Genomic DNA, 26,976 nt, shown 5'->3' with positions numbered 1-26,976 from the left:
AGTGACAACATTCGAGAACAGAATAAAGTGCTGTGGTTTCACAAATATAAGACAACTGGACGTTCTACTATGTGCGGTAATATACTAAGTTACAACACAACTGTTCAAAATATCAGTTTTTATTTATACTTTAACAAAACAGGTTCACAAGTAACACGTCAACATATATAATGATGTATAAAAAATGTATTAAGAAGAATCTCGAAAGACAAAAGAAAACGTTACATGTAGTTCTTTGGCTACAGAGGCCTGCTGAAAGCCGGTGGTAGCAACATGTAGGCAGATACACTGAACACAGAGGCTTCAAATGCACGGACTACATCCCTACAATGAAGACGAGTCAATATAAAAAAATAGTCTGTTCATCTTAACAAAACCAGAGATATCTCCAAAAAGAGACAATCATACTAACTGAATATTTACGTGTTGCAATAACATACAGCATTCTGAACTTGTCCAGTGGTTGTTTTCTGACTCTGTTTAAACAATAACAAGGACAAACTAATTTGAATGAAAAAAGAAAAATGAAAAAAAGAGGGGCTTATGTTAATTTAGTACAAAATAATGGCAAATAGAAAATATGGAATTAAAAAGAACTGCCCTACAACATTAACTGAACAACCTTCATCTAAATCTTGTGTGAATCAACAATTGGTCTGTGCAAAGCAGGAAAGTCTTGGGGCTTAATCCGAGCACTCCAACCAAAAAGTGAACCTGCTTTAAAAAACAAAAACCCATGGACATCAATGTAAGTATATTTTTGTTGTGTCCATCACCTGAGACAATTTAACATGAAAGCATAATAGTGATCATTTTTCCACTGCCAAGCCAGGTTGCCCAATTACATCAATTTTAGAGAAATTTTAACTAAGACTAAGTTGCATAGGCAGTATAATATAATGATATAACTGGGTATATAGCATTCATCCTATGCAGCACTTTACGTATAAGACAAAAATCTGGTCCTTTAAATTTAGGTCATTTTAGCAATGGCAAATCAAAATGCTTAAAACAACTTACATTTCAAATCTAAACTGTTGGGGGCAGATCAAATTATAAGTTCACCATGAAATATAAACGCTGCCCTGTCCAAGTTTGTCAAGCTTAAATAATTGGTTCCAAACAAGATGATTACTTAAAAAAATAGAACCAATGTGTGCAAGTAAATCCAGAAATGACATAACAAAATAAATCTGCAGCAATGAACAAAGGAGTTGTGGGAAAAAAAGAATAGGAGGGGTAATAAGAAATGTAGTATAGTTTTGTATTTAATTAAAAACATCTGCAGCAGCACACCTCTTGTTTGAGTTTCTCATCAATTGCTCACAAAATGAGCCCATTTTCAAAAACTAAAGTATATACCTGCCAAAGGCAACAAGAGGTACTCATAGCTGGAATAAGAGAGGGAGGGGACACAGATGTAAAAGGACTAGTTTTATTTATCACATTTTGTAGGAAAAAGGTTGTATTCAATTGTTCCCTGCTTGATTGCAGCATCCAATTTCCCCTCTTTCTCTTATCCTGGAAGAATCACAATTTTTTTTTTTTTTTTACCTGACCAACCACATTTGGTCAAAAAAAACAAAACAAAACAAAACAAAAACAAGAAGTCTGGAAATGAAAAGCATATCACTGGATTAAAAATTAAGCACAATAACAGATCACGGAAAGCCTACAGGTTCAGTGTACCGATCAATTATTTGCCCCTGAATAAATGGGAGTTTCTGTAAACACTCAAAGCAGAAAACGAGTTAAAACCAAAACAACAAAAATACTGGCATGGTTTAATTACACTGCCAACATGTATCAATCCTTATCTGTTTAATCACATGAGGATTATACACGTGTTTAAATGCTTGATAATGGCTGTGGACTGTATTGAACCAGTAGGCTTTACAGAAGGCTTAACAGGCAAAACTGTCTCTCGTCTAAACTAAGCAAGGGCATTTAAATCAATTAATGCTCTGAATACGTCACCAGCACAGACTTGTATCTTGGAAGATGCTGGTTAAGTCTAAAGCAGTGATGATGACACAGACAAGCTTACGAGGCAGTGACTCCTTCCCACTCCACCAAATACTGCACCTTGCCATCAAGAGTGACCCGTCGGGCCAACACTTTGTACTTCTCCCCGCAAGCCAGACGCCCTGCTGCTCCGAAATAACTGCTGATAGAGCTCTTGAGGTGCGAGAGCTGACTGTTGGGGTCCATGCCGTGAATTATGTCTGTGGAGTGAAGCCCTGGGAGGGTGCTTAGCATCTCTGCAGCTGAGGGGTTTTTGTCTGCTTGGCTGGTCGGGGGGATCTCTGTGTTGGGGGGCTGCAGGGCCCGTCGTGGCCGTCCACGTTTCCTTTTTAAAGGTGGAGAGGAGATGGGCATGTGGCTGGCTGTGGTAAGCGTCTTGCTGGAACTACAGAGGCTGGAGTACATTTTTTAAGAAAAGGAGAATAATGAAAACTGCGATTAATTCTCTCAGCAATTACAAAAACAAACTAGGTTTGGTGTCTAGGGAAAAACAAGACAGTCTGAGGCCTTTTGAATGGTTCTCTACCTGGCCGCGATGCTTATGCATGCTAATACTAACATGTTATGAGGGTTTCTTACTGCTTTGAAGCTTAAATGTATATTGCTCATTTGTAAGTAGCTTGGATAAAAGTGTCTGCTAAATGACCAAATGTTAAATGTCACATAAAGACTAACACTCTTATGTGATGCAGCTATGATGTTTACCATATAATGTTGCAGTTTTGTGGCATGAATTACCTGGACTGTCTTGAAATACTAGTTGAGGTAGTTTCTGAGGTGCTGAGGGCTCCGATGGATTCCACATCTGAAGTTCTTGAAGAAAATAGAGACCTCTCACTTCTGGTGATGTGGAAATAAAAAAGAGAAACAGGAGTTTAAAGCTGCAGTCTGCAACTCTTTTTCAAGCATAATGCCTGGAACTGTCCGGGGATTCTGAAAGTAGTACATTAAATACCCCAATACAAAAAAAAAAAAAGAGTTCTCTAGGTCCCCTATATGTCCCGCTAGGTCCCTCCAAAGCCAGCAGGTTTGTTTACAAAATTGCAGACCGGACCGGTAAAAGGTAACCAATCAGGTTTACGAGCTGGGCTCTGTTGCCTGTCAATCACCGATTGTGCACGCGCGATACAAGGTAGGCTCGTCCCCACGCTTATTTATCTGGACTATTGAACTTCATTACGGGCTAGTCTACTTACTGTGTCTTCCATGATCGCAAATGACAGGTGAGTTGATGAATGAGGAGTCGTGTAGGCGCATCTGGCGTGCACGTCTACGTGCACGAGTTCTCATGTGTTTTGATGGGGCGGGACAGGAAGTTGAATAACTTTTTATTTTTCGGTTAAAAAAATAAGCATTTCTTGCATTTTGCGACTACGGAGGTCACCGTTTTCAACTTCAAGCGTTCTGATAGATCATGTAAACTCTTAAAATGCCAAAAAGTAGGACTTTACGTATGACAACAACAAATCTTGCAGACTGCAGCTTTAAACACCAAAATTTTTCTGTTATATTTTACAATATGAAAATACAGAAATGACTTGAATAACTTAATCTGAGAAAAAAAAATATTCTAGAATGATTGAGTGCTGTGACTGCACTCTGATTTACGAGGGAAAAATCTGGTGGTTTAATAAATTAAGTAATTTACAATGACCCAGTCGCTCTCCTGTAATCCAACAATCCAAGTCAACGATCTAATATGTCATGTTGCAGCAACAATTGCTGGACACTGCCAACAAAGTACTTATGCTAGCTGACATAATCTCTTCTGTAGCCAAAATATTTCCATACATTTCCTGCGTTTCTCTTTGCACCTACAACTTCCTGTTCCCCTGCTATGTGCTCAAATGTCATTCTTTTGCAGCTTGCAAAGTTCAATTTAAAATAAAAACTCAAAGAATGTATAGGACGTAGTGATATCTGATGGCACAAATTGCACTAACTGAATAGGAAAGGGAGTGAACTTTCAGGATGCAGAAAGCGATGTAAAAAGTATGATTTGGGAATCACTATTATGTTTAAAGCATTTCAAGAATGGAGAATGAGGCTTTGGAATAGGTTTTTGTGTTGATATCAGCACAACGTGTATCTGAACATAATATTAACAAGTGAGTGGAAAGCAACTCACAGGCTAGCATAAAAAAGCATGAAGCAGCAGCTTGCAATAAATGCACAGGAAAGTTGGCTGCTACCCTTACACACTTGTCTCACCTCCTGAAGATTCTAATAGGGAGCAGGGTGGAGAATCTCCACAAGTAGTCCAGAGTGAATACTGAAATTAAATTTCTCACACGCTACCAGTCCAAAACATCTTTAACACTTCAAGACTACAGTGCATGTGTGACATTGGCTTTAGAGAAGGCTCTGCTGTAAAAAGTGCAAGGTACATATGGATATATCATTCATCTCTTCACTGAGTGAGGTCATATGTTTATGCGAGGTGTGCAAGAAAAGCTTTCATAGGACTTTTTGGTAGATCTTCAGCAACATCCCATGTTATTGCAACTATGAATTCTTGACATAACCATGCTAAAAATGATTGCCTGTCTGTCAAAGCAATTGATGGTATTTTTTCTAGCTCTGAAGCACCCCAACCTTAAGCACACATGTGTGCGCTCACATACACATTAACTTGCTTTTGTAGCTTTGTGGTAATTCACCATTGACAGTGCATTGCCTCCCCTTACCATCACAGTTAACTGAGCAGGAAAGTGTCAGAGTGGAGTCGATCAGTTTGCATGGTGGTGTAAATTAATGGTAAAGGAGTTGGAATTTAGTACACATCACTGTGTACATGCTGCAACTATATACTGTGCAGCCATATTGTAAAGTAGCTTGACACTAAACAGTGGAACAGTCATGAATACAATTTCACTTACTTGATAGAAGTTAAATGATCTAGCACATGGGGCTCCAGTGGGAGAGGTCTTCTCGTTTCCTGCCAAACCAAATTCAAATTATTAGCACTTTGCTAACGTCTACTGTAAATGTTTAATTTTCCCACAAGAACGGCTGCATGTGTTCACACTTATATAAGACAGCAATCCAAAAATACCCAACATCCCAAAACAAAGCTCACACCCCCTAAGGTATACATTATTAAAAACAAACATGTATACACACCTGAGACAAAAGCTCAGTGGAGCGTTGTGGTTTATCCAGACTCTCCAGAGAACGCGTTGCTTGCTTCCTCTTTTTCTTTTTTTTCTTCTTCTTCTTCTCTGTGCCATTGGTTAAAGCACTGGGACTTTAAGAGAAACGGCAACAACAACATTTCAAAACGGTTTCACAAGTGATGACAGTTGTGAATTAAATGAGCGTAACTGTTAAGCAGTTAGACATGAAATTATTAAGAGGATGGAATTTTTTTCTGTTTTATTACTTAGTCTGTACTCTTGCTTTGTTTCAGCTTTAGACCAATTGAACAACTCAGCATTTAAAAGTTAAACCAAACAAATCCATTAGTGGCAAAAGGGTGGATGACATCACATGCAGCTGCCTGGGGAGTGAAGGGAGTAATGTAAACAGCTAAGATGGCATGTGAAAAATCTCACAGCGTGTGATTACTAAAAGCAGCAATCTCTTTCATTGGCCAAAGTCATCTGTAAGTAATTCATGAAGTCATGTTTTCACCAACTCACAGAGATCCCCCTCAAATTCCTTTGAGAGTATCAGATATGCAGTTTGTTTAATGTGTGAAGAGTTAGAAGGAAAATTAGCAAAATCTCACCTCGTTCCAGACAGTGCTTTGGTAGACTTGCACCCCTTGATGGTGATCTCATGTGAAGCGTTCTCCATCACTCTGTTGGTTGGCTCATCGTAGTTGGGGGCAGCAGGAGGGAAACGGATTCTTAGGCCAAACAAGTGCTTCTTTTTCTTTACCTCCTTCCCAGACATGAACCTTGAAGAGATAAGAGAAGAAAGTGAGTGAAAAAGAAATGCAGACAGAGTGAGTGAAAATACAGGGAATAATGAGATAACAAAGGCTGTTCACATAATGTGTGATTTTTAAGCACAGATTATGCAATACATCAACTTACAAGCAGCTATTGTTGTTTAAGGCCTCAAGAACATTTTCATATCGCTCGGATCTTGGAGTGTTGGCGAGCTGTAGGAACGGAGGAGCAAAGTTGACATAACAGAAATTTATCATTTCAAAATAATAAGCACTTCAGAAGAAGGCAACAGTGTGTTTTTCTGGCATTTGATAATTTTAGAAAATACAAGAATCTAGGTCTATAAGAGTCCACTGTCCTCACCTCCCCGAGCTGCAGCAGCTCCCAGTTGTCATTTATGTAAGCCATCAAGTCCATCTCAGAGTCAAAATATTTCTTCTTGTGAATCACACTCAAGTTGTATAGGCTCAGGTGTGTGACGTCTTTCCTGAAATATTTAATAAAAACACTTATCAGGCTGCCTGAAAAATGCAAAATACACTTACAACAATTGTTAGAATGGCTTTAAGAAAAGAGAGGGGGAAATAACAAACCACTGGTAAGATTTTAACATGAGTCTGTGACATCGGGTGTACACTGTGACAAAGTATACTCTATTTTAATCTTGACGTCCTTATTTCATTATACTATCCTTTTAACCAAAGGCTATGCATCTCAGTCACATCTAAAAATTCACTTACCAGCTGAGAGGCAGGCGGTCGAGGTACTCTGGTCCACCGTTGCAAACTGAACAGATAAACACATAAAACCTGAAGACAAAAAAAAAAAGCACCTCATCAGCTGGCTTTGTTACACAGCAAAATCATGTGACCTAAGGGGCAAGTTGAAGCCTCCAATGATACCATTTTGTTTTCTGACATCTGGGGAAAAAAAAAGTGTAGGTGAAAACCATTTTAGCACTTAGCAAATAATTGAACATCACAACTTAACACAAGGTCCAGCAAAAGTAAAATGATGTCAAGATGAGTTCAATAAAATCTTATATCAACAATTGAACAATATCAATTAGTAAGACGTCAGATAGTGTGACGCAAGTGACATGAGAATTGTGGCACATCAGCTGCTCACATCATCCATCTGAACTGTTCCAACATTTTCCAAATGCAGCTTTGCCAAGTTTCTTTAATTAACCGTTATGAAAAAGACTGGTTAGAGATTTATTATTTTTTCTGTTCATTTTATGCCACTTTAAATTTTACATAAGTGGTATAAGAGCCTCTGAGGTGGCTTGAACCTAAATGTACCTACATCTGTGCCATGGTGCAACTACATCCATACAGCTGGATAAGGACAAGATAAATGATCGATGCAACTGACCCAAACGCAGAAGCAGTAATGCAAATACATTATTTCTTATCCAGTGTCATCTAGTCGGTGAATAGAACAGTTATGAAAAATATCAGAATTTAGCCAAACTTTTATTTAAAAAAGCAAATATAATTGTAAACTGACATTGTTTTACAGACCACTTTTGGTCTCCAAAGCTTTAAATCTGCGTTACATTAACGCACTCTTCTGCCCTCAGCTTAATAATACTTTGTACATATATTTTTATTATTTTACATTTTATTATATTGCACCAAACAGACCAGGCCAAATTCCTTGTGATGTGAAAATTACTTGGTAATAAAATCTTTTCTGATTCTGATTCTGGATAAATCTCAGTGTCATTTAGAACCTCAACCATGTTTCACTCAAAACTGATAACGTATGTCTCAGACATGTCTGTCAAAGGTTCTGTTTGAGGTGGTGGTAGCCAAATGCAAATAAACATTTCACTTATGGGGCAGTATACTTTTAAAAGTAATGACTGTTTGCACCTATCTCCGTAGAGCATGGGCATCTGTAGGCAATGGAGACAGGCTTCGTGGAACCACTGCTGACACCTGTTACACTGCAGCATCTTCAGGTACCAGCTACAAATAAAAAGACGAGGACAAATTAGTATATGTTGTGATTTCTTATTTAATCTGATGTCCTGGTCAGCAAATTCTCAGGTGTTTTTGTAATATTCACTGTGTAACTCACTCTCCTGGACCTCCACAGTAGCAGTAACACTGCTGGATGTTAGTTTTGTGGCCCTGGTCCCACACCAGTTTTTCCAGATTGTATGGGAAGGACAGATGCACTTGCATATGTTGCTGCGGTTCTTGCGGCAAAAAGCTTCTATCAGTTGCTGCCCTCTTGTGTGCATTCCCCCTCTGTGAACCACAAAGACAAAAAGCACAATTTATAGATCACAATCACAATATTGCAACACACTTTAAACAACAACTGAAAAGGTTTCATGCATTTATATTATATTAAAAAATTATATAGAAATCAAACCTATACCTTAGGTATAGAGGCCAGTTCGCATTCTGAGCACAGCCACTTGTCATCAGAGTCAATAACGGCAGCATGGATGATGGGGGAGTGACACAGCTGATGGTAGCCTAAAAAAAAAAATAATCAATGCATTTATACACACTTGCACATGTAAACACTATAAACAAAATGCCCTTATTGGCAGAAATGAAGATTGACAGATTAGTTTATTACAAGTTACCTTGTCCACATTTGTCACAAATAACAATCTCGTTGGGTTCCTCTGAAGTTTCATCCTGGCATATAGAGCACACAATGTCATCGTCCTCGTCATCCTCGTCATCTTCATTCCCTGAAACCAATAGAAGTGGTAAGGGTCAGAAAATCTAAACATCAGGGCTTGTACACATTTAGTGGTAGCTTATCGTGACTTGAAATTTATTTTGGCAACAGAACCTTCTGAGGTTTATGTGACTACAGGAATACTGTGTACAATAATAAAATATTAGTAAATCCCAACTATAATAATAGAAGTGATCAGAGCAACTCATGATTCTATTTTATGTTTTAAATAATTTTTTATTAAAAAAAAATACACAACAAATCAAGTGAAGCTTTATTCTACAAAGGATTCGTGTCATATTTGTATTCCAACTGACAGGTTTAAAGTGGAAAGACCCCATTTTCTTTGGGTACCTTTGAATTTCCCCCACTGGGGGATGAATAAAGTATGTTCTATTCCATTTCTATTCTATTCTATAGAATACATGTATTTCTATTTGCTTGTTTTTACTTTAATTGTTTTCATATCTTTTAGTGTATGCTGCTGCAACAAAACAATTTCCCAAATTGGGATGAATAAAGTATTTATCTATCTATCTATCTATTCTATTCTATGTTGATCTTGGTTTGTGGGACTACACTGCTACTACACTGATACAGTGGACAGTTAACTGTTAGTAACAAGCGGAGGGAGATAAGTCTTTCAGATTAAAGTAATTCAGAAATTACAGCTTAAAACATTCAACATATATCTTTAGATTCTCAAAAAAAGATAAACAACTATATAAAATTAAGTAGTTAGCTTCAAATATATGACAAACATGCTAACCTTAAAGCTGGAAAAACCCACCTGTCTGTATGTCCTTCCAAAGAACCCAAGACTTGGAACGATCTTCAAAAACTACAAAGCATCGCTGCTTATCCCGGTCTATCTGAAAAGGAAAATAGAGATGTATTCGTTTCTAAAATTAAATTTAAAGCCATTTTACAAAACGAAAATTTTATTAAAAAAAAAAGGAAAAACTGTGGCTGACAGCAGCTATTGCTAAAGGCCAACAGTTGAGCAATTTAAGAGATTAAACAAAATGATGACAAATTTATTAGAGTACCGGAAGCAGTGCTTCCCTCACACTAACCTTTGTGATTGTCCCCAAGTAGAACAAACCATCTGACCACCGAGCCAAAACATCCTGCCCTTCTGTAAACCTGGCAGACATGCCGTCTTCTCCATACTCACCTCTTGCAGATAGGCTGCTAGGTGACAAGGACACAGCCTGCTCTTGCTGCTGTGGGTGAGCTCTGTGATGGACAGACAGGTGATCCACAACCCCTGAGTCTCTGGAAAGGGGGAGGGGCAACAGAATAGGAAGAAATGCATTTACAATATGGATTAACTGAATTGGTTATATTTCTCCACCACCTAAATGCCATTTACTTCTATTTGACATCTACCAACTGTTTAAGTTGCACCGTGTTATTTTCCTTTGAAAGGCAAGGTGAAAATGCAGGCAGAAAAAAAACTAACAAAAAACACTTATTTCTGTGACTTAAAAAAATACCAATAATATTATTAACACAATTAGTTGAGGCAATGCTTTTTGTCCCCTTTCTAGCAACCAACTGGAATCATATACAGGCGTATTTGCTTTTCCACTAAAACAGAATCCTGCCATGTGTAGAAAAGACTGCGAAAGTACAAAGGTGCATTGTGTGATTCAGAGTAGCCTACAAAACACTGGGGAGAAAGCATGCCATTTCACCTCCAGTGGTCACACACAACAAGTGATTATACTCATAATTAGTGTTTACTGGTAATTGACTAAAAGCTAGCTGTTAAGTATTCCAATTTGAAAAAACAAAACCAAGGGTAAAGGTTTCTGAATGCCGTTTTAAACTCTGGCATTTAATTCAAAGTCTGACAGTTGTCGTATTATTTATGCAAGTGTAACCTCTAATAGTTTGTTTTTCTGTGAATTTTTCATGTAGTTTCACATTTACCCTTAAAGCTACTGTCCGTCAATACTGGGCTCCCTTTGTTCGGATAATGAGTGAACAGAATACCAGCCATTGGAAAGAATAAAGGGTCAGTTTTGGATTAGGAAGCATTATTAAAAGTGACTTGTGTATGAAAATCTAAAAAGCACGTCATGAGAGCAAGAACAGTCCACATGCAAAGGCATAACCCCGGCCAGGTCGCTGACCATCGGTCACCCCCCCACCCACCCACCCACCCACCCACCCACACCCACACACACACACACACACACACACATATATATATATATATATATATACACACACACACACACACACACACACACACACACACACACACACACACACACACACACACACACACTAAAGGGAGGAAAACATGACAACAATACCTCATTCGGTCACCTCCGCTTCAACAAATGCTTCGTATGACAAAATATCTTGATAGGCGTGACGTTGTTTTCCCGCTCCTCTTGTGTTTGAATTTGTCTCTAAGGACTACTCCGAGAACTTGCAAAACTCGTGCATTCCTCAGAAAATAACAAACGACTCATTTTCCCCTTGCACGTTCGCCATTTTGGTTTCCCGCTGATGTTCGGGGAGTGCATTGTGGGAAGCGCTTAAACCACCGCTGCTGCTTCTCGGTGCTGCCGACACCATTTTTCAAACATTTTGAAATTGTAGGCAGAGTAAGCACAGCATATCCGCCCCTTAAGGAAGCATAATAGCTTTTTGTGTTTAGATTTTTTTCTTCTTTTTTAGTTTTTAATCTGTAACTTTGGATTTTTTTTAAAAACAAAGAAAAAAACTAATTCTAAGATGTTTTTCATAAAAGTTTGTATATTTCCTCTGATTAAATGGTTTTTTTTTTAAGAACACCAAATTTTCACCAAAACAGTGTTGGAGAAATTTTAACATTCGACGACGATACAGCATGATGTTGACAGCTTTGTAAATTATACTTCAAGGGCTACAGCAACAATTTGACTTTTATTGTGAAAGTAATAGTGCAGTATGGGGTTCCATTTGTGCCAAAATTCTGAAGCGTACATACTGTTTTTGCCCATTAAACATGTGACAAAACATTTGTCCATGTTTATGTCAGTTTGAACAGCATTTGTGGCAAAACTATATTGCCAATGTAAAGAACTATCCAAACAAAACATTTGACTGTGTCAGCTGAAATGGATTAAACATTTGAATTGTATCATTTGATGTTACCTTGTGTTGTTCCACCATGTTGTCTTGTCATGTCATTTTACCAGTCTCACAGGGTTGTTTGACAGTGTCTTTTTTTTCTATCAAATAATAATTCTTATCAATTTATATTTCATCCTCATATTTATCTATATTTTTTCCTTTGAATATTACTCTCACTTATGTTCCTGGACATGTTTTATCTTTTTTCTTTATTTTCAGTCTTGCAAAATCTTTTTTTTTGCAATATCTTCCCTAGTGTATCTATTTCCATTTTCTTTACAAATTTTTTTATGCATTTTTGCTTAATTATGGAAATTATTATGAATGAAATTGCTAAATGAACACAAATTAAATACAAGTGAGTAAATAAGTAAATCAACACAAAGTTGAATTAATACAAATAATTTAAGTAGAAATATTAATTATTTTAAACATTTATCATTTCCTAAATACATTTTTTATATTTTTCTACCATTTCTTTACATATTGATTTGAGGATTTATGTATGTTTGAATATATTTCGTAAACTGTCAATTTCAATTTTACACAGAAATCAATATTTATTATGACACAGTCAAACAACATATTAGAAAAACATGCATATGCTCACAAAAGAACACGGTCAAATGACATGACATTTGGAGACAGTTGAAGCAAACTACAGATGTATAGAATAAAGTTCAATTGACAAATAGTTTTTGTCAGGACAACATTGATAAACATGATCTTGCGTCAGTGTTTCACTTACTTCTCAAACATCTTGGACACCTCTCCCGCTTTTCCTCTGTCCATCCGCTTGGACCCGAACGCTGCTCACCTCCGTTGTAGTGGAACTTCCATTGTGGCTTGTGTGTTGTTTGTGTTTTGACTTTTGTATTGCGTTGACCCCTCTAGGCCACCATGGGAAGGGGAATAATCTTGGCGCAAATGGAGCTCCACATTGCAATACCTTGATAGTTTAAAAACTACTCAGGATTGCTCATAATAAATCCACGATGTCGACACACGATGTCACACACCATTGGCTGATATTTGAATCGCAATCTTTATGAGTCTGGTTACGACAGCTTGAGAAGACGTTTGATTGGTGGACCAATAAATTGCGCGTGCGCCATGAGCATAGGTTTTTCTTTCTCTCTCTCTTTCTTTTCTCTCTCCCAGCTGAAGGTATGTCGCTTTTCTTGAAAATCGGCAGCTCAAATGCTGCAAAGGGCAGAGGTGCAGGGAGAGTGGAATACCAGGGCGATTTACACGGACAAGACAACGCGGAGCCGTGGGTCGAGCTGAGGCTGGAATCGGGCAATATGCTGTCATTTCTTCTTGCGCCACTCATTTGATGATGAAGACGCTTTCTCCTGTGATGTTTGGATGATCTCCACTAGCCAGGTCCGCGTATTGAGATGATCTATTTTTGTGATGGCGAGGGGTCTGTTTCCACGGGCCTGGGTGAAAAAGTCTTTTTACTTTCAGGTAAGACATCTGTTCGAAAATGGCTGTGATAAACAGATTGTATATCATTTCAAATGAAGCGAACGTGTTTGTTTGGCGCTGTCACATCAGACTGACAGCTGGCAGCGTCGGGCTGCTCTGGTGGTTGTTGTGCTGGTTCGAAATACCTGATGAATGTGAATCCTGTTGAAACTGAAGGTTGACCGCCGGTCTGCTGACACAGAGTAGTCAGCAGAGAGCAAAGTGCAGGCCTGCCTCTGATAGTGTCTCCAACATGTGAGTAGAAAATCGGTAATCCATGCCAGGACGAAAAAACTAGCCAGAAAGGGATCTCTGTTTAGATGAGTGGTTGTTCAAAGTGGGATGTGGGCCCAAGAGACTCCAGACAATTTTAGGCGAGGCTCAGTGAATGGAAGGGAGGAGATGTTAGATCAGTTACCAAAGGAATAGCCGAAATGTTGTTGGTGTGGTTTAAGAGCTCAGATACACTAGTTCTTGGAGAATTTGAACTTTTACCCTCTGTCAAAAACCATACATCGGACCATTTTTGTTTTTAGTGTATGCCAAACAGTTCATAGCTGTGTTTGCTCTCTTGCTAAATGTCTAAGGGATTAGATAACAACATCCCGATCCTGTAGACATCCAGGGTTTTTGGAAAAACTAATGAGCCAAAGTGGAGCAAGGGTGGTATTTTTTTTGTCTTCCTCCAAAACTCTGGGGAGTCTGAGGAGAAACTCATGACAGTGAGAACCCCTGCTTTAGATGATTTTATATGGTTTAATTTTAATTTCTCTTCTCACTTTACATATAAAAGACTGTCAGAACATTCACTCACAGTGCACAGTTGTTCTATTACACTCTACAGTGTTTGGGCAGCAGTAATCAGAATTGGTTGATTTCATAAGGTCTGAACCCTCACATTTTGGTACCAAATGCCTGTTGCCTGTAACCGTACAACGAACTCATGCAGGGGGGTTTGACACACTGAGTTACAACAGTATAGTCAGTTTATACTTTTATACTATACTGTCTTGTTTGCCATGGGGATTTCTGTTCCTGTTTTGGTTAGTATGAAATTGGAGAAGAGATTTGTCATTGTGAAAGTATATCACTTCATAATGCAAACCAGCATACCAAAAATAAGAAGTTTTATAAGCTCACATTGATAACTTTGCAAGTTAATTTTTTCATCACATTTTAGAGGGTTCCAGGATTTAGATAAACATGCACTGAACATCCAGCTATGATCTGGTCTAAAACATGTGACCCGATGGCCAGTTGTCTGCAGAGTAAGACAGTGTTGAGCACTGCCAAAGAACAGAAAGACTCGTGCGCACAGCTCGCGGTCAGAATGACGTGCGCACTGATACACAATGAGAGACAGTAGGGCCCAAGTGATAACGAGGAGTGACTTTTGCCGGCTTCGGTTTTTGTGATGAAATAAATCACTCTTTAGCACACGTACTGTTTTGGGAAGAAAAACGCGCTAATTTCTTGACCCCAGCAAACAAGCCGGACTACTTTCGCCTTGACCAACACTGGACAAGAACTCGGCTCACAGGACACTGTCGGGGGTAAGTCAGTTTGAATGCACGACACTGGTTATGGTGATGCCATACAGATTCATGTCAAATATCCCGAACTATCCCTTTAAGTATAAAGGACAAATACTTTTTGAATATCAAAGCTTGTTTGTTGGACGTAAGTTCAACGACCCATGGAACTTAATTTGGGAAGGACTCAATGAGCCTAACATTAGACATGTTATCATCACTCATCTTCTAATCAGCCTGTTAGGTTAGTCAAGTCACTTTCAGTTTTATTTTAATTAAATTTTAGGAATTTCATGATTGGATGTTTTTCAAATATGCAAGCATTGGCAACAATGAACTGCTCTTTGAGGATTTGAAGGGTAAAAAAACTTGGACATCTTCAGCAAAACAGTGAAAGGAAATGTTGTGACTCTCAAAGATTGAAGCAGATATGAAAAAAAAAGAGCACTGGAACCCTGAGGAACTCCACAGGTGAGTTGGGCCTCTTCGGAATAACCTTCCAGATGGACTGAAAAACGTCTGAAACCATCGGAGTGCAGAACCTTTTATTCTTACTTGTTTTTTTTTAATGAGAAAAGAGGATGGAGTGTTCAACGGTATCAAAGGCGGTTGTTAGACACAAAAGTAGCCAGAATCTGTGGTTAGTATCAAATTATTAAAAACTTGTAATAGAGCAGATTCAGTGCTGTGAAGAGGTTAAAAAAACAGTCTGGGATTTTTCATAGCCATTGTGATTAATTATAGATGTTTGCAGCCGAGTAAAAACTATATACTCAAGAACTTTTGATTAAAAAGGGCAAATTAGAGATGGGCCTAAAGTTAGAATGGACAGAGGGGTCAAGGTTCTCTTTTTTGATAAAGGCTGCACAACAGCATGTTTAAAGCCAGCTGGAATGCAACCAGAAACATTTCTTTAAAAAGTCTTGAGGGAATGCAGTCACAGGCACAATTTATGGGCCGTACAATATTAACCACCCTGGACTAGGAGGACAGGGAAATGGGCTCAAAATGCTCCAGAACAGCAGATCACTTATGATGACTGGAAGAGTCATCAACATTAACTATGTTTAGTGAGGAATGGAGGTGAGTATTTTTTTTTTTTTTTTTCAATAAAGAAGTTAAAGCTGCAGTCGGCAGGTTTTCAAAATTGCGAGTCGGAAAATTCGAACTGATACAACTTTCAGGTCCCTCCCCCAACCTCTAACAAGCTCCGAATCGCCCCCCAAACCCCTCCCCCTCTGTGGACGTGAGTTCACGCCAGTGTGAGCGCACACAAGCTGGGGCAGACTCATGCTCAGCAGCTTGTGCACAAGCTGTGATTGACAGGTAGGATTCCTCCACCCTAACTTGATTGGTTAAAAACAGCCGGGAGCGCTCGGTTTTTGCAAGCATGATTACAGGCTTCAGAGGGAGCTACAGATTTCGTTATTTTTCCTAAACAGCCTATTTAATATTCTACTTCCAGAATCCCATGACAGTTCAAGCTAATATGACTAAAACAAAGTTGCCGACCGCAGCTTTAAGGAAAGAATTACAGATGGCAGATGAGGGTGTGATGGGACTGGAATTGCTGGGATTTGATTGATTGATTAGACAGATAGACACTTTATTGATCCGTAAAGAAATTTGTGGACTTAGCAGCACTTGCATAAATCAAACACAAAACTCAATAAAAAGTAGTATCAGGAACAAAAATAAAGTGAAGTAAGGGGATGTTAAGTAAAAATAAAGTGACACGAGTTAAAAATACTAGTCCTACATATTGTCCATAGCACTGCCTGTAGTGCTATAGTGCAATACCTCCCCCCACTAAAGAGGACCTTTGACCTTTTACTGTTATCAGACACAAGATCAAAATTAAATGTGGTCTTGGCAGATTTGACAGCTTACTGGTAGTCTAACAGACATTGCTGTAAAATTAACCATGGCTGTGATGGTGCGCCTCAACTTCAGGGGAGCAACAGAATCTAAAAGGCTTGTACAGGTAGAGTTAAAAAGAGTCAGTAGCTCATCTCTACACATAACAGCATGCTCATCCAAATTGATGAGATAAATATTTCTAAAAGCAGCAGAAAACTGATGTTTGAGCTGTAATTACAGACAGGAAGTGAGGACTTAACTGTACAGCAGCTAATATACAAATGTCACATCTTTCACTGACAGAAGCACTTATCCCATATGATAACAAAAGGTCCAATATTAATGACTCCCCAAGTGACATAAATGATGAGGACAGGTTTGTGGAATTGAGAGGTGGGAAAAGTTGGAAAGTAAAGGATCATTTCTCAGGCACCGTTCATCATCGAAGCTCGTTATAAAAGAAGTGATACAACAGGTCTTTCATCTGTGCTGCATTAACCGGACTCTAAGAGGCTAATACTTCACGAGGGTAACTGAATGTAATTGTTGACAGGTGGTAACTCTTCAGTTTGCACTTTGTGAGTGAGCTCATTTAATTTCACTTAAACCATTTTTCTTCTTGCACTACTCATAACCAGCTCCTATTATCATCGATGTTATTGCCAATATGTTGTACTACATGTTGCCACCTCAGCTGGGTGATATGATAATACATTGTAAGGATAGTCCCTTGTCCCTTTTTGTTCCACTCATAAAAATATAAATTGTTTTCTTGGTCAAATAATGTCCTGGGTCACTATACATGTGCAAAACACTTGCAGTGCTGTATTGACTAAATGCACAATATATGTAGTATCTTCATTGAAACAACTTATATTGTATTGACCCTTTTAACTAACATGCACATAATAGATAATTGATTTTGTCAAATTTTTCTTCTAGTTAAGAGAGACACCACATATCCAAGTAAAGAGTGGACAGGGAAAAGTACCACAGGGATCGTTGAAGAATCAAGCTCTTCACTTCTTTAACTCAGAGGTTGCATCTTGTTCATGGCTGAAAATGCATCACCAGACAGTCAGCAAACACATATGACTCAAAGTCACTCCCCCCGTTGTGCTCTGTGTTTTTATCCCACTATATTGTCCGGCTATGATCTGTGCAGATGGCAAATTTTAGATGTAGAGTGCCTTTATACATGCCAAAGCAGTCACATCTGACTTGTACTCTTTGTGCTCCAAAAATCATTTTCCCCTGAGGGCCCACTATATGTCTGTTCATCTCTTGGGGACATTCACTGTTATAAAGCTAAAAGCTAAGCAGCTCTACAGGTGAGGCATCTCTGCAGCTCCAACATGAAGCTGTTGCTAAAGGTTTGATTACATTTTTTTAAAATAGTAAAACATAATAGAAAGTTGCTCTAATTAATATTTTACTGTATCTTTTGTCAGACAGCTCAACTCATCAAAAATTGTGATGTGTGTGAAAATCATCCCATTAAGACCGTGAACTCACAGTTGCTTTAGGCATTTCCTTACTGTCGCTCTGCTCTAATGAAATCCTGATTTTTTTTTTTTTTTTTTTTACAACCGCAGCATTATCAGACAAAACACCATTTAAGTAACTTGAAGACGTTTGTGCTGTGAATTTGCATTTATATCTTACTCTTACATTTATCTCCCTGTCGTACTTTAGTAAACATACTCTTGAAGTGTTGTGTTCTTTTCCATAAAAGCAAGGATGAATCTGAATTTAAGACCGATTATAAATCATGTTTTTATTTTTGCTGCAGTTTGTATGGACTCAAAACCGAAAGTTCTTCCATCCTGTTTACACACAACTGTAATCAGCGCACATCAAAGATGAAAAGATGACTGACTTGCTCTTTGCCACACTGGCTTCGTACAGTATTTTGTTGGGATTTGGAAACTGTGCTGAAGATGAAAATACATGAAATAAGCCGTTCCTGCCATGTTATCAAAGTGAGAACCAAAATGACTTTATCCTCCCCAGTGCAGTCAGCAGAGTCCTTGGATAAAAATTAACTGAAGTTTTGTTTGATATGAATGTTTCAGCAGTGCTTTTTGTTTTCAGCTGTTTGGTGAACCCCTGACCTTTCCTGTAGCTCCAGTGTAACATGGGGCCTCATTTATGAAATGTGCCTACAGATAGTTTTGATCTCAAAGTATGACTGGAACAAGATGAACCATGTCTAAGTCATTGCAAATGATCTCATCCCTGAACAAATTCTATGCTTGATGTGAGCGGGGTTTTTTTTCCCTCTCATTAAATGTGGATATTGCGATTTTGGATGCATATTGTTTTGAATGTAACTGAATAATGCTTCATTTATATGCAAAAAAACATATCATTGCTGTATAATGAATACATCTTAAAATCTTGGGAGAGTGAGAGATACAACAGTACCTACAGAGTCATTTAGTAAAGCTATTGTTGTAGACAGGAATGACTTTTTGTACCAGCCCTTATAACGATGGAGCTGAAGAAGCCTCTGCTTGAAGATACTATGTTGGTTAATCACTATGTTCTGTAAAGGATGTGCAGTGTTGTTAATTTTATTTATCAGCTAATGCAACATTCTTCCTTGTATAATAAGCTTCAGGGGTTCCAAAGCTGTCTTTCGCACAGGATCAGGCTATTGCTTTCTTTAATCATATATAGTATAAGAATTATCATTTGTTATGACAATTTAGTTCTCAGAGGCATAGTGTTATGTATAGTTATATATGTTTCCGTTCCACCTTGCCCATAGTTATCACCATAGAGAGAATAAGTTACTGAGTGCATTGACAGAAACAATGGGACATCTGTTTAGAAGGTTATTGTAAAACATGTGATGGGTGCATCCTGTGACTCCAGCAAATGATTAGATTTATTTTAACAAACCATAACTGTCACTCTGCAACAACTGAAACTTCACAACCAAAATAATTTATAACCTTGATTATTGCACAGTGACTAACAAGACAGCCAGCACCCTGTCATGGGAGACCTCATTTTGTTACCATAGTCACTCATATTGTGATCAAGTTGACTTTCTGTCTTAGATCAACACTCTGTTAGTGCACTGTGCTTCTGTAATATGTTTTAAACGACATTTCACTCAAATCTGGATACAAGGAAACATAGTTTTATAATTACAGAACTTATAACAGGGTGAAATCAATTGATATTTCTCTGTTCCTTGATAGATTTTCATAATCTGGATCTCTTATTGTCCATTTGTCTCTGTCCTTCCCTCACAGGCTCGGATTTCCTTTGTGCGGGTGAAGTACCTGTTTCTTACATGGCTGACTGTGCTGGTGGGCAGCTGGGTACTCTATGTGCAATACTCTACCTATACAGAACTGTGCAAAGGACATGAGTGCAAGAACGCCATTGTGAGTGATTTGAAATAAAAAAAATGGCAACCCAGTATGGCTTAAAAATTATCCTTATATGCCTCAAGATACAAACGGACTTGTGCAGCCTCTAAAACATGTTGCGTGTCGTGTAATTTGTTTGAGACCTTGAAAAGCTCATAATATTTTCTTATTTTCTAAGTGTGATAAATACAGGAGGGGAATCATCGATGGCTCAGCTTGCAGCAGTCTGTGCGACAAAGAAACGCTCTACATGGGCAGATGTCTGTCAACACAATCAAATAATCAGGTATGAAGCACATGTTCTTTCTGTCCAACCTAATTTACTACAGTGCTGCCTGTGATTCTTTGTAATCTTACATGTTTGTTGGGCATTTTACTGTTTACCAGGTGTACACAGGAAGCTGGGGAGACCATAGTGGGATCATCCGCTGTAAGCTAGGGGAGGTTGTGCATTACGAGCTGGGCGAAGAACTGGAGCCACGTAGAGAAGCCCCCTTGTTCGACAAGCCTACCAGAGGCACCTCAGTGGAGAAGTTTAAAGAGATGGTCTTTAATCACATCAAGGTAAAAGGCACATTAACATGATAAAAGTCTGGATAGACTTAATTCTATTACGGACTGAAGACTGAATTGTCTTTCTCTGTCCACCAGGCCAAGCTTGGGGAGCAGGCAAACCTTGCCAACCTTGTCAGCCAGATCCTCTCTGTCGCTGATGGCAACAGAGATGGACGGGTCTCACTGCCAGAGGCCCGCTCAACATGGGCCCTCCTGCAAATGGACGAGGTATCTGGCTATGTTTTTTGGGGGAGTTTTCATATATGTTTTATTTGTCGGCATGGAAAAGTCTGTATTTTGTTGTGGTGACTCATATTTCTACTCTATTCTTTGAGGTGCTGCTCGGCCTGCTGCTTCAGGATCGTGGACACACTCCTCGTCTCCTGGGCTATTGCGGAGACCTGTTCATGACAGAACGCATACCATATGGGCCTCTGTATGGTTTCTCACTTCCCTGGCCATTAGTTTCCTGGGTGCCCAGTGGTGTACAGCACACTATGGACCAGTGGTTCACCCCGTCCTGGCCTCGCAAAGCTAAGATCTCCATGGGCCTGCTGGAGCTTGTGGAGGACATCTTCCACGGCACCTACGGCAGCTTTCTGATCTGTGACCTGGCAGCAGCGCACTTTGGGTACACTGACCGCCACGAGCTCCGTCTGACCAACACACGCGCAGTCGTTCCTGAGGACGAGTTCCGACGCACCATGCGAGTCCTGAAGTGTGATACGGATGCTGACTGTGTGTACGGGGCGGACTGCCAGACATCATGTGACTTGTCGGAGAAACGGTGCAGGGAGGAGCCAGTTCAGCCAAACTTGGCAAAGGCGTGCAGTACATTGAAGGATTACCTCTTGCGTGGGGCGCCGTCAGAGATGAGAGAGGAACTTGAGAGGCAGCTGTATGCCTGTATGGCTCTCAGAGGAAATGCTGGACAGATGGACATGGAGCACTCACTTATCCTCAACAATCTGAAAGCTCTTCTGTGGAGACAGATCTCACACACCAAGGACTCATGACAAGGACAGAAAGTCCTTGTGAAATAATGCTACTCATGACTTCACCAGGTTAAACAAAGTGGGAAAGATGCTGTGATTTTCTGAGTAGCATAGTTTATCAAGTCATTTTTATCAACTTCCAACACTTATGAATGATTGGTTGTGGACCTACCTCCTCTATCCTAATTTCAAAGCTTTGGGGGCTGAAAGTCTCATTTGAGTACTTTTGTAAGACTTCAACTGGATGATTGCATGTTGCCATTAGGAAAATGATATCAGTTCTCAATTCAAACACTTTATATTGTATTGTATTGTATTGTTCACCACAATGGAATGTTATGACAGAATTGCTGAAAAAAAACAAAAAAAAAACAGATAATGTTCTGCTGTCAGTCTGAAAAGCTGACTTACTAAATTACTCTTTGTGCCAGAAAACCATGTTGATGTCTGCAGTCACTCATCATAATTTATTCCATTCAGGAAAACCATGATTACAAACCAGTGACCAAACTCCCACTTTAAGTGTAAATAAATTAAATCTTTTAAGGTGTAAAATTGATTTAATTAGGATAAAATATTTTACTTTTTTTTTTGTAAACATTCACCAAAAGGACTAAAACCAACAGTGCACTATTTTGTCTGGGTTTTTGTTTTTGCTACACTGTTGGTGCAAAAAAAAAAAAAACATTCACATTAAAATGAAAATAGAATAATTGTTACTCAAAACAGCTGTACTTTGCAGAAGATTTGGTGTTGGTATTTTAAGAGAAGTAATTGGCAAGAAAACTGATCCAAACTAAATTAGATCTGTGACACTAGGGTCAACTAGTGAAGACGTTTAGTCCTATATTTTTCTTTTAACCTTGACTTAACTGCACTGTAAAGAGAATCCAGCCACATTTACACTAAGCTGTAACGTGGATCTTCAAGAGTCCAACTACAGCTATTCAGAGGAAAACAAAGTGCATGAGGCATAGTACTTTTTTTTTTTTTTTTTAAAGAAATGTATTGATTGCTCACCCTTCTGTCCTTACGATTGTTTACATGAATCCTAGTTAGTGGAAAACAATCTAGTGTCACTTTGAATGTTGCTGCTCTAAGGAATTGTATTATGGCATTCTCTTTTCTTTTTTTTTTCCATTAAAGATGCACACCCAGTGTGTCCTATGCTAAAAGATAAAGGAGGCAACGAAGATCCTTTCTTTTGCATTTAGAATTCCAACAGCTCTTATCCTTTGTGACGGGTCATCTCACTTGGTTAAGAACCTGCTGTACTCTTTGAAAATGTTGTCCAAGAATGAAGCTTTTCCATTGTCACAGTAGCAATGAGGAGGAACGGTTGCTGTTGATTTGCTTCCAGATGAAAGTGTTCATCTGTATTTCAGAGGTCCTGTGTACTGCATATCAGTGTTAAGCACTATGCTGGGCATTTCAAACATGTGATCCTGTAACATCACTGCTGCATTTATGATCAAGAAAACAAAACTTAATACATTTCATTTGTGAAGGTTAGTTGTTTTTGTCACTGTAAGAACCCTTTGTAAAATTGTGATTTATGGATTTCAAGTCAAGTTGCCACAGTTGAAGATATGTCATGAATATTTTATCTGTTAAATTTCATCACATCTGATGCTGTACACAGCATTTTCCATTACCCTTTCCACACATTGCCTAAATGAATCAACCAGACAATTTCACTTAAATGTAGACAGACGTGACCCGTAAAGCCTGGGGTCAGTGCTGCTGTTACAAAAATGTTTACTTAGTGAAGAAACCAGCATGACTTTGCACAATTAAAAGCTGTACCACTTCACTGGAACGTGCAATATTTTTGAGGATTGTCAGATTTAAAATAGATTGTGCTGAAATCTTTACACAATCATGAAGATTATTGCAGGAAACATTGTTAATGTCTGTAATTCAAACATGCAGACAAAGCAATTCAAACCCACCATATAGCTCACAAAGGCACAAGCTCGAATTTGTAATAAATTTATTTGTCTGTGATGTTTATTTTGGCAGCAGAGCGCCACGCTGGGCCCCTAACCGTCCCCTGCTTCTTGTTCTTGTGCTCGTAAGAAGCTGGCCTTTTTCTGGGCGACTCGGTCCTTCCTCTGTGCCAGAGATAACTTGGCACGATTCCACCTGCCAGAAAAGAGACAAACAGCTCAATTAACATTCAGTACATCTGCCCAGCACTTGGGTTTTCCAGTCCCTATTTAATACGTCAGCAGGAATTTGTCAATTTCAAAGAGTTGCAATAATGATAGGCAAAACTTGAAACCCACCTCTTCTTCTTCACGTCTTTTTTAGGTTTCTTTTCATGTACAGGGTTAGCTCTGATGGCGGCGTGTGCTTTTTTATACATTTCCTCTACCTGAAAACAAAAATGACATGTATCGGCACCAAGTCGGAGGATTTCACTCTGTGCACGATCATTTTTCTTGCTTCTCTCAGCCCCGTCTTGAAAAGGACAGTAAACATCAGCCAATGCAAATGAAGGACCAACTACATTTTGCTCAGCATGCTGTGTTTCATCATCAAGAAGCAGAGCCAAAAACCTCTGAATAGTCAATTACTAACAAACTCATCCAAAATGTGATTCACATACAGCACAAGGGAAAACTGTTTCTGACAAACAGTAACATTCTTAGTTTAGCAACGGCAAGAGGCCACCTCACACCAGATCTATCACATGTAAAATCTGTATATGAAACCACTGCCAGAGGTGCTGTACTTATGTTTTAATCTATTTTTGAGGGTGACCGTCAGCTTACCGTGTCTGGCGTGACTCCGTTCTTGATGAAGCGTGAGAATTGTTTCTTGTAGGCGTCCTCGTCTTCCTCCATCAAGTATGACATGTAGTCTGCCACATTCATGCCCATGATGTGTTTCCGATGCATCTCTGCGTTGAACTCTTTGGCCTCTGTATCGTAACCAGGGAAGCGTTTCAGACTAGAAAAAAGAAAAGTTGAGAGATGGAGTCAGGCAATGGAGAATTTCCGACAATACTTCAAGTCTCTTTTAAAAGAATGAAGAGCGCTTGGTTTGGTTCATCTTGCTTCTCTCAGCCCCGTCTTGAAAACGACATTAAACATCAGCTGATGCAAATGAAGGACCAACTACATTTTGCTCAGAGTGCTGTGTTTCATCATCAAGAAGCAAAGAATGAAAAGCAGACAAGCTGGAACCTGCCCCACAAACAGGACTGGCAGGCCATTAAGAAATTTTAATGACAGTGATCCCCACAACTACAAAGAACCAAAGCCATGGAATCATTGAAGAGAGTGGGAATGACAACTCCAACGTGCTATGCGTGCCACAGAATGTTATGGCACCCTCGCTGCGCACTCTACCATCAGAATATGTTGACACCTATATTGGTTAACTAGAAGCACGATGCCACCAACGCACGTTTCTTTTTGTGTCATCTCTTTTTCAATGCTGAGAAATATGTCGTAAACATACACTTACAGCGTACTGGCCATATCCCTTTTATTTGTGTTATCAATAAAAGCTATCGGAAGTACAGTACATTAATCAAAATAAAACCCTGTATCAAAAAAGATGCATCAAAATGTAGCTTTTTTTTTTTTTAGAACCACATCCCCCACCCTCGGACTTGGAACTGAATTATGCTGATAGGAGAACATATAAAACGCTCAAACATACTTCAAAACCTAATAAAAAAGGTTTCTATAACATACGTCGTTCAACACATTCAGAATCAAGGTACTTCTGAAAGCAGACCAATTATTGAGGTATTCCAAAACGGCTCCTTTAAGGGATATAGGAATCATTCTACAAAAACATCTGCACAAATGTGAAGCCCTACCACTCTAAACATTGCACTATCTATTAAAATAAAGAAAAAAAACTATCTTTCCACATGAGGCATAATCTTAAATCAGACCATTTTTTACTGTTTACACATTACCAAGAACATCCACAACTTACTGCTATTCTCGCAAAATACCAACCTGTGTGGGATGGCCAGTCCTCCATCAACTGCCCCTTTCAAGGCTCCAAACACCTTGTTCCCTGTGGTGGTTCTGGCCAGACCTGCATCCAGATAACAAGTGAAGGCACCTGGCTGTCCATCCATGCTTTCTACATTGAATTCGTCTCCCGTCACCTCCACCTGGCCCTCGTAGACCTGATCCATGCCAAACTTGTGCAACAACTACAAAGACAAAATCCATGTCAACATTTCCATGGTTTGATTTTGAAATCATGTGGGACAATAAATCTGATCAACCCGATGTGTGACATGGCTATCCTAAAACAAGTTGCTGTATCATAGAGCCTTCAATTGATGCTTTTACCCGTCGAGCCAGCAGAAGCCCGGTGCAGTAGGCGGCAGCGTAGTTTGTGAGGCCTACAGTTATCCCATATTTGGACAGCTCATGAGAGTAAGCAGCACACACGATCTGGTCACCTTCAATCTTTGCATAGGCGATCTGTACAAACAGAGGGAGAGAGAGAGGAGATCAGATGGTTTTCATCGTGTGACCACATGGGTTGAACTCAGTCACTGACCTGGCAGCAGATATCCCTGTTGGAGAACCTGACAATCATTCGGTACTTGGGAGTGTTGTACTTGTTCTTGTCCTGCACAACCAGTCGTTTGCGGGCGTAGTAGTCAGTCTTGCCCTCTGATAATATAAATGATTCAATGTCAGAGGTTGATAGTATTTAATGAGTTTAACTTACTGATGTATGCTCAGTACGTCAGTGTCCAAAATGGTATACACTACGATTGGACACTTACCTCTTCTCCTCCTGAATTTGACTTCATATCTCTTGAAGTAGGCCCTACTCTTCACCACTTTGACGAAACCCTGCAAAGAAAAACATGTTATGGTAGCTATGGACTAATGAGATATACCAACAAACGTAATGTTACCTAGACTAAGTCTCAAAATGTCGAAGGTTTCGCGCACTGGGACTTAAATTCCCCTTTAACTGCTCTAAGAGCGTGTCCAACAAGTCAGCTGATGTTTCATCAGCCATTAGCCGCCACGCTGGAGCTGAGCGGCTCACCGGCTCGGAACAGATATACAGCCACAACCATCCAGTACCATCTGACCCGTAAACCACTGAAAACTTTCCTCTACCATCCAATACATCTTAAAACATCAGTACGCCCAACACTAGATGTGTATGTACATCACATATTCACCATTTTTCGTAATTTTCACCCCTCTTCCGCCTCGAGCTCCGGTATAAAGACAAGCCTTTCCGACGTTACTTCCTCGCTTCCGGCAGAACACAGTTTAGTTCATAGGCAGCGCCTCCTACTGTCCCGGAAGAGAAGTCCAGATACACGCCAACAGAGGGCAGCAGCCACCAGAACGGAGACAAAAGAAATCCACCCTCTACAACTCTGATTTAGTTTTTCTTTTTTTAATGA

At 39.2% G+C, this 26,976-nt stretch overlaps 3 protein-coding genes across 4 annotated transcripts; 1 reads left to right on the top strand and 2 right to left on the bottom strand.

Annotated features, from left to right (window-relative positions):
* Positions 1–103: 103 nt before the first annotated feature.
* mtf2 (metal response element binding transcription factor 2) lies at positions 104–12,778 on the bottom strand. Of its 2 annotated transcripts, none has more exons than XM_075484065.1 (15): positions 12,514–12,778; positions 9,707–9,908; positions 9,421–9,502; positions 8,530–8,640; positions 8,316–8,416; positions 8,010–8,182; positions 7,802–7,897; positions 6,662–6,730; positions 6,285–6,408; positions 6,066–6,133; positions 5,756–5,926; positions 5,149–5,272; positions 4,905–4,963; positions 2,764–2,865; positions 104–2,419 (listed from the first exon to the last, which is right to left on the bottom strand). In XM_075484065.1, exons 1-15 carry the CDS (start codon positions 12,555–12,557, stop codon positions 2,044–2,046), a joined length of 1,902 nt encoding a protein of 633 aa, XP_075340180.1. In that variant the 5' UTR covers positions 12,558–12,778; the 3' UTR covers positions 104–2,043. The 2 variants fall into 2 exon arrangements, with proteins under 2 accessions (XP_075340180.1, XP_075340181.1); XM_075484066.1 differs by lacking the exon at positions 12,514–12,778 and adding an exon at positions 10,958–11,197.
* Positions 12,746–23,376, top strand: dipk1aa (divergent protein kinase domain 1Aa). Its single transcript, XM_075484067.1, has 6 exons — positions 12,746–13,235; positions 19,894–20,028; positions 20,192–20,299; positions 20,401–20,577; positions 20,665–20,796; positions 20,904–23,376. The coding sequence occupies exons 1-6, from the start codon at positions 13,182–13,184 to the stop codon at positions 21,582–21,584; spliced, it is 1,287 nt and encodes a 428-aa protein (XP_075340182.1). The 5' UTR covers positions 12,746–13,181; the 3' UTR covers positions 21,585–23,376.
* A 165-nt stretch (positions 23,377–23,541) lies between these two features.
* On the bottom strand, positions 23,542–26,838 carry rpl5a (ribosomal protein L5a). The gene is made up of 8 exons (XM_075484068.1): positions 26,746–26,838; positions 26,335–26,404; positions 26,103–26,218; positions 25,889–26,023; positions 25,544–25,746; positions 24,341–24,518; positions 23,852–23,940; positions 23,542–23,708 (listed from the first exon to the last, which is right to left on the bottom strand). Exons 1-8 carry the CDS (start codon positions 26,746–26,748, stop codon positions 23,606–23,608), a joined length of 897 nt encoding a protein of 298 aa, XP_075340183.1. The 5' UTR covers positions 26,749–26,838; the 3' UTR covers positions 23,542–23,605.
* Positions 26,839–26,976: the final 138 nt, after the last annotated feature.

This window comes from Odontesthes bonariensis, chromosome 14 (genome assembly GCF_027942865.1).
Source record: "Odontesthes bonariensis isolate fOdoBon6 chromosome 14, fOdoBon6.hap1, whole genome shotgun sequence".
Classification (NCBI taxonomy): domain Eukaryota; kingdom Metazoa; phylum Chordata; class Actinopteri; order Atheriniformes; family Atherinopsidae; genus Odontesthes; species Odontesthes bonariensis.
Note: the sequence above shows the minus strand (reverse complement) of the source record. Positions and strands in the feature narration are given on the sequence as shown.

Coding starts and splice junctions, on each gene's coding strand:
- mtf2 (XM_075484065.1), bottom strand. CDS start 12,557: ATGGACAGAGGAAAAGCGGGAGAGGTGTCCAAGATGTTTGAGAA. Junction 6,409..6,661: donor GACCGCCTGCCTCTCAGCTG/GTAAGTGAATTT, acceptor TAAATATTTCAG/GAAAGACGTCACACACCTGA. Junction 2,866..4,904: donor GATCATTTAACTTCTATCAA/GTAAGTGAAATT, acceptor CCACATCACCAG/AAGTGAGAGGTCTCTATTTT.
- dipk1aa (XM_075484067.1), top strand. CDS start 13,182: ATGGCGAGGGGTCTGTTTCCACGGGCCTGGGTGAAAAAGTCTTTTTAC. Junction 20,300..20,400: donor CAACACAATCAAATAATCAG/GTATGAAGCACA, acceptor ACTGTTTACCAG/GTGTACACAGGAAGCTGGGG. Junction 20,578..20,664: donor TGGTCTTTAATCACATCAAG/GTAAAAGGCACA, acceptor TCTGTCCACCAG/GCCAAGCTTGGGGAGCAGGC.
- rpl5a (XM_075484068.1), bottom strand. Junction 24,519..25,543: donor GGACTGGCCATCCCACACAG/GTTGGTATTTTG, acceptor TCTTTTTTCTAG/TCTGAAACGCTTCCCTGGTT. Junction 23,941..24,340: donor ACGGAGTCACGCCAGACACG/GTAAGCTGACGG, acceptor TTTTGTTTTCAG/GTAGAGGAAATGTATAAAAA.